Source organism: Engraulis encrasicolus, chromosome 6 (genome assembly GCF_034702125.1).
Source record: "Engraulis encrasicolus isolate BLACKSEA-1 chromosome 6, IST_EnEncr_1.0, whole genome shotgun sequence".
In the NCBI taxonomy this organism is placed as follows: domain Eukaryota; kingdom Metazoa; phylum Chordata; class Actinopteri; order Clupeiformes; family Engraulidae; genus Engraulis; species Engraulis encrasicolus.
Genome location: NC_085862.1, coordinates 32,826,668 through 32,833,651, shown reverse-complemented (window position 1 = coordinate 32,833,651; position 6,984 = coordinate 32,826,668). Strand labels below are relative to the sequence as shown.

The window sequence follows — 6,984 nt, the reverse complement described above, 5'->3', positions numbered from 1 at the left end:
AGGTGGTGGAAAAGCGGCATGTGTACATGGGGTAAAGGAAATGACTGCGCTCATCCTTAAGAATTTGGGCACCTTCAATTAACATGTTGGACGGTGGTGGGGGTTGAGGTGTGTGACCGTAGATGTCTCTGCTAGGAGGATCAGTCAGAGTACGTCTCTCGTCAGCTCTGGTCGTGAATAGTCGCAGAGATTCCTCAGCCAACAGGTATTAGCCGAATGCTAGCGTGTTGCAGGACAAAACTAACACGTCTTTGGGAGAACAAAGCCATGTCAGGAACCTTTAACTTAACTTCTAATACAACTTCCATGATAAGGTACAGAATGTGCACACATCTTTACAAACCAGAGAACAGAATCGTCACAAATCCCTGCTGAGCCATTTAGCCCAATAGGCTCCCATTCATCTTTTACTTGGCAGCGTGCGCCAACGGGGCTATAATGGGAGCCAATGACAGACGCCTATCTCATAGCTTAGAACATTTCTGTTCTAATATTCCACACTAGTATCTCCGCTGCGCGTCACGCGCGCACCGGAGGACGCACCGACCGGATACCACTTCTATAAAACTCCCGTGCGACCACGCGACGTTTCAAACAAACAACTATTTTAGTTGATTGGGGGTTATTGTGGTCAGGATTTTGACGCGTTTGTAGTGATGATTATCATACATTTCCCTCCTGCCTTCTTCCTTTGACGACGTCGCTTGGGGTGGAGCCCATCGATGTATAAATAGTAGGCGAGTAGGTGGGGAAGCGCATTGGAGGTACACGAGAAAGTAAAGTTGTGTTCACCGCAAGAACTGCGAGACAGTAAACTTTCACCTGTGATAGTCAGGACTGCTAGCAAGACCATGACTAAAGAGACAACTGAAGGCGCCTCAGCAGCTCCGACAGGACCAGCTGCACCAGCAAGGGATGGCAAGGTGAGCACAACACTTTTTCACCATCCATCAATGTGTGTGTGTGTGTGTGTGCGTGCGTGCGCACGCGCGCGCTGTCACTGGCTTACCAAGTCATGTTAAATAGCTTTCTGAATGTTTCAAGTCAACTACTCTGATGCTTGGTAAAAGTTTCACCTGTTACATAACATTAAGGAAAGATATCTGTGTTACCATGTCCTTATGTGAGATGTTACCATGTCCTTGTGTCAGAGTCTCACCTGCCCTCAAATGATCTGCCTGTTTTGCAGTGCGGCATGGGAGATCGCCACATTCACAGGGACGACGTGTGGAGGATATGGAGGGAGTGTAAATCAGAGAGTTTCTGGTACAGAGGTAAGGACAAAGCATGGCGTCTGTCTGACACAGTCTTGTCACTCACGACACCAACCTCTTGTCACATGTCTTCACCTTTTGGCTTTTTCTGAGTGACGCAGGAGGCGGGCGTACACAAGCCATCCACCAGTCCAACACAGCAGAATGGTCTGTCTCAGTTTCGGTTTCTCAAAGTGCTCACCACACTTGCTAGACTTACTGACGTGCTTATGGTGTGTTTGTGATTCAATCCATCCATCTTCCTCACTCCACACTGGCCTCCTCTCAGCCATGGCGGTCTACACTCACCAGCAGACAACCCTCTTGATCAGACATCTGACTTGTGACAATGTAGTAACCCTTTGTGCTTGTGGTGTGTTCAAGCTGTGTCCATGGCTAAGATCATGGATTGTGTCTCAATATGTCTTTGAAGTAACTTTCCAAGAGTTCTCAAGTCAACTGACCTTAAGCACATGGTTTCATCAGTCATTGCCCCTCCCTTAGTAAGTGTGTTTGTGTTTGAGAGGGGGTCATCTTTCACGTTTTGGGCATTGGGGCCCCCAAGCCTGCTTGATTATACCTCCACTAATGGCTGTAGTGTGTTGAGCTTCTTCTCACGTGCACGCTCACGTGAGCACCGACGTGACTGTGATGGTGATGGATGAAATGTGGCTATGTTGCCGTGTTTTGCGTCATTGATTTCAAGTGTGTCCTTAGATGTGTTCGACTGAGAATGAACATCTGGGTAGTAAAAACAAACTCCTATCAAAACACCTACTTGCCTAAACAGACTCTACCCCAGAATACACACACACACATTCATGTTTGAAATGTGTACATCACGTGAGGAGAAAAGAGGGGTTTGACTGGTCCTCAAACATAACCTTCTACAAAGTAAAATGTCTTGTCATGCTCCTGTCTTTGTGGTATTTTAGACTCACAGCAATCACTTACTTAACAAATGTGAAGAAAACAATAGAGTTGAGCTATTCTGTACTCACCTCACTAATACAAAGATTTTGTAAATCTCTTGGGTTTCTGGTTAAATGAAGAGGAGTATGTCTCTTCGGTAACTGAAAGGGAAAATATGCCACCGTTCTCTTAAAGCTTAAGAGTAGGCCAGTGTCTTTGTGACCAAACCGTGTGTGTGTGTGTGTGTGTGTGTGTGTGTGTGTGTGTGTGTGTGTGTGTGTGTGTGTGTCCACAGCCCTCCCTCTGTCGGTGGCTGGTATGGGCGCCACAGGAGCCCTCATCTACAACGGTAACTACAACAATGATCAGTTAAGCAGCCAACACATATTCTGAATGAACACATAGCCAAAACAAAAATATCTAGTTTAAGTGCTAGAATGGAGTTGCCTCCTTTTAGCCCTTAATACATAGGCCCTACCATTTCTCTGGCAATGGGCAAAACATGCAAAAGTCTGATGCCTTGTTTCTACACACTCAAGCAGTGTGCATACATGTAACGACTCTGATTGAAGTCAAAGCAGCCGTGCTATTCAAATTCTGTGCTGAAAGGTACAGGTGAGTCACAGGGCTTCAAAGGTTGCCTTCATTGTCCTTACGTTTGAATTGACTTAAAGGCAACACCTCTTTTCAGACAACGCATACTCAAAACAAATATCTAGTCTAAGTGGTAGTATAGCCCTCAGTACCATGGCTTAGTACATACAGGGACCACTTTTTGCCCATCACCAAAGTTAGATGTTTTCTTTTTTATATACAGGCAGTGTAGTGCACAAATGCATTTTCTCTGATTTAAGTTAAAGCAGCTGAAAGGAGCAGATGCAAACACTGTTTTCATTGTCCTTACGTTTGAATTGACTTTGATAAAGCCATTCAAATGTTGTGCAGCACAGTGTAGTGTAGGTGTAGGTGCCCTTTTTTGACCTTGGACAGTGCCTTGGCTTCTGTTTGAGCCGGATCTATACTTGTTGGCATCACACTGAGTGGCATGATGAGAATGTGGAATTTGGTGCCAGAATTGGTGACTAATGTGTTCTGTACCATTTTGTGTACACAGGTACATTGAGTGCCTCCAAACGATTTGGATATTTCCCCAAACTTGCATGTAAGTTCTCAACGTTGATGTCTCTCTTTTAATTTGCTGTTATAGACGTGTATGTCACTTAGAACAAAAGAGATTTATTAACATAGTGGTGTAGTAATAGATAATTATTTAGATACGCATTTATTAATTCTCAATAAATTAATTTAAAGTATTACTAATCCTACTTGATACAAATGGCTCAGGTTACTGAGGTGTCAACTTGTTGTAATACTACTGGGGCACGGCAGGCTTGTCAGAGCTGAACTTTGAAACGGTTCTTTTACCTCCTTTCCCTGTTATCAGACTGATAAATTACTCTGGTCATTACACTATGTAAATTGACAATAGATTTTATACTGTACACACAATCTCCCTGAAAGTGTTATATGTACTGTATGTCGTTTTCCATGCTTACACTAAAACATATTTTACACAGGCTACTTTTATAGCATGGATGGATGACAAAATTATATTAAAGGAGGAAGCATGTATGCAGATCTGTCATGTGTTGCAGTCCTATTTTATGATCATGTACATTCCTGTTTCAGTGGCAGGGATCCTTGGTTTTGCTGTGGGGAAGGCGTCATATGCCAGTACGTGCCGGGAGAAGTTTAGCAAACTTGGACCAGGATTTGGCCATGGATTTGGCCCAAGATTTGAAGGAGGACCAGGTTTTGGACCATGGGGGCGGAGGCCAGACTCTGGACCTGGCCATAGGTGTGTATAGATATTATATCCACGGTCTAGGAAATTTGTTTCAGCCATTAAGCTCTGAGAGGTCTAAAAATGTCATTGAGAACACTGTAAAAAGTAAACATGCATGGGTGCTGCAGGTTGTGTTCCACAGGCCTCTACATGGGTGTTGCCAAAAATGTTGAGGGTTCTAGGGACTGTACTGTATGTTGTTGGGGTTTTGGGGGTTTCTCCCCTGAGAAAATGAAAAAATACAGTTGTTGAAAGTGCAATTTTAACACATGATAATGGAAATACTAATAAAGAGGAATGGGCTTCAGGGCCCCCTTGGTTCTTGAGCCTCTGGGCCTGTGTAGTAATGCGTACTGCCTATAGGAAGTAGTAAACCTGCTAATCGATAGTACCACCACTACCTCAAGCATACGTTACCTAATTACTACCCTGTTCTTGGAATACTCCCCTGACTGTTTGGATAAGCTGTAGTGTAGGGTGTGTTTGTATGTCTCTCCTTCTCATGCACACACCTGAGTGACTAACGTCCTCTCTGCAGACACTGCCATCATGTGTGTGAAGAGTGCAAAAGGCAAGAGCCACCGACGGCAACAGCAACACCAGTACAAGCATAGCAAACACCGCGCTAGTAAGTCACTCTCACTCTCTGTCACACACACAGAGACAAGGGCTGGATCTCAAATGGCACACTTGTGCACTTCGGGCACTATGTTTCAGTGCGTAACTAATACGGCATACGCACTGAAACATGAACACTAAAGTGCACAAGTGCACCATTTGAGACACAGCCTTACACTTGCCCATGAAATGCAGCTGCACTTTTCTTGAGACTTAGTTTTGTACTTGTCATAATGTCCCTTTACATACATGTAACTTTTCTGTCTCCCTTTGAAGGTAACGTCCATGTATTTTGCAGTGCGGAGTACACGTCCATGTTTTCTACAAGAATTTGATTGTAAATGTAATAAATTTATCTTGATGCTATGACTAAGTGAAGGTTTCCTTTTTTCCTTTGCCAACATTTTTTTCTTTTACAAAAGGGCCACTACACCAAAAGATGGATTTTTGTTCTTGCATATTGCTGTTCAATAGAGAAAGATTTGTGGCAAGCTAATGGTACTGTAGATGACGTACTCCAAAAGTATAACTGAATCATTTCAATTATTGAACGCCAGAATTTCAGATCACCGCAGGTGTGTAGTTTTAATCAGACATAATGTGTCAGACTACTGTAACAAACACATACTGTATACCACTCGGTGGATTACTCTATATTACTCTGACTGGGGATGAATCAGTGCTTTATAACACCACCAATCACAAAAATGTAGCCCACAAAGGACAACGGAGTATGCTCCATGACCAACCTCATCAATATTGTACTATTATTCACTGGTTCGCAACCTTTTTTGAGTAAATACCCCTAGACCTCATCATACACGTTCAAGGTTTTCATGCTTTAGATCAGTCGTCTGTTTTCATATTCAAGCTGTAGGCCAGGGGTATTCAATTAAATGTCAACGAGGGCCAGTTTTTCAAATTCCTCCCAGTAAAGGGGCCAAACTATACGGATGTATTATGGTTGCCGACTGTCAATGAAAATAATCCGGGACACTTCATTTAGTCCTGGACCAGCCATGTAGACCCGTTCGCAATTTTGAGTTGGGGCCGTTTCTCACTGGAATTGAGTTAGTGGGTTCCAAGACATTAAAAATCACGGAGGTGCTCGTCCACCATAGTGCCAGATTTTTCACAATATGGCCGCCAAATATGGCCGCCATCGCCTATGACAAAAACCTGTGTTTTTTACTTTTAAACTGTTTATACACATGCCATACATCAATTCTGACCAATTTTTGGAGAGGAAATCATTTTCATGAGGAGAATGTGATTGTGACCTTAAAAGGTCATTGCCAAGGTCAAATTTGCTATTCTGACGAATGTCAATAGACTTTCATTGTAAAAATGAGAAACAAATTCTCAATTATGGTATGAGGAGTTATTTGCTGATATTGCCATGATTATTTTGTGTCAGTATAGTGTCAGTATAGTCCTTAAAAGGTCAAGGTCAAGGTCATGTTCCAGGTCTTTTCCCTATTCTGAAGAACTCGGCCATTTGCTTGCCTATTAGGTCATTATTAAGAATAAGGAACAGTCACTATAAATGTAAACCTAACATTTCCACACAGTCAGAGGACAGGACAGCACATGCACTGCAACAGTCAACACAGAGAGGAGCCCCCACTAGAAGAGGAGAAGTGTGTCAGAGATCACAAGAGTACACAACTTCACTGCCTCTTTCAAATGCTTGTGCATAACATTCAATGCCGAATAAGGCGAACACCATTGCATATGATGCTTCCCACACAGCAAAAGCCTTCACATCAAGAACCTTCTCGCAACTTTTCACAGGATTGGTTCATGTTCAAGCTACCAGACAATCAGATCTGACCAGTCTTCTTGCTAGCTATGTTGTGGAATGCTCGAAAAACCGACAGAAAACCATACCTAGCACTTACAAGGGAGGATTATACATCCATTATACATGGGGTCATCTGTGGCCTAGTGGTTAGAGAGTTGGTCTTTCAATCTAGGGGTTGCAGGTTCAAATCCCCCCTGACCTCTCCCTACATCTCCATCCATGGCTGAAGTGCCCTTGAGCAAGGCACCTAACCCCACATTGCTTCAGGGACTGTAACCAATACCCTGAAAAATAATAACTGTAAGTCGCTTTGAATAAATGAAAGCGTCAGCTAAGTGTAATGTAATATACATTGGCAGGCATCCAGCTCTGATTATGCTGACAAATCATCACTTTCTGGTACCAACGGTTCACACTATGAAGCCTTATTACTGTTTCCAGATGCCTCAGTGAACAGACACCTTCAAAAGTCTCCAGTGTCGGGCACAGAATTAGGCCAAGCTGATGATATACTGCAGAGGAATTTACCATGCCAAGAGGTACCTGATCAT

The 6,984-nt window shown here is 43.3% G+C and overlaps 1 protein-coding gene across 1 annotated transcript; it reads left to right on the top strand.

Moving 5' to 3' along the window:
- Nucleotides 1-580: 580 nt before the first annotated feature.
- On the top strand, nt 581-4,995 carry ociad2 (OCIA domain containing 2). The gene is made up of 7 exons (XM_063200189.1): nt 581-923; nt 1,190-1,274; nt 2,461-2,514; nt 3,280-3,327; nt 3,855-4,023; nt 4,550-4,639; nt 4,906-4,995. The coding sequence occupies exons 1-6, from the start codon at nt 852-854 to the stop codon at nt 4,623-4,625; spliced, it is 504 nt and encodes a 167-aa protein (XP_063056259.1). The 5' UTR covers nt 581-851; the 3' UTR covers nt 4,626-4,639; nt 4,906-4,995.
- Nucleotides 4,996-6,984: the final 1,989 nt, after the last annotated feature.

Bases quoted from the DNA above. Each gene is read 5' to 3' on its own strand.
- ociad2 (XM_063200189.1), top strand. From the start codon at position 852: ATGACTAAAGAGACAACTGAAGGCGCCTCAGCAGCTCCGACAGGACCA. The intron at 924-1,189 runs GTGAGCACAACA...CCTGTTTTGCAG, and splicing joins CACCAGCAAGGGATGGCAAG to TGCGGCATGGGAGATCGCCA. The intron at 1,275-2,460 runs GTAAGGACAAAG...GTGTGTCCACAG, and splicing joins AGAGAGTTTCTGGTACAGAG to CCCTCCCTCTGTCGGTGGCT.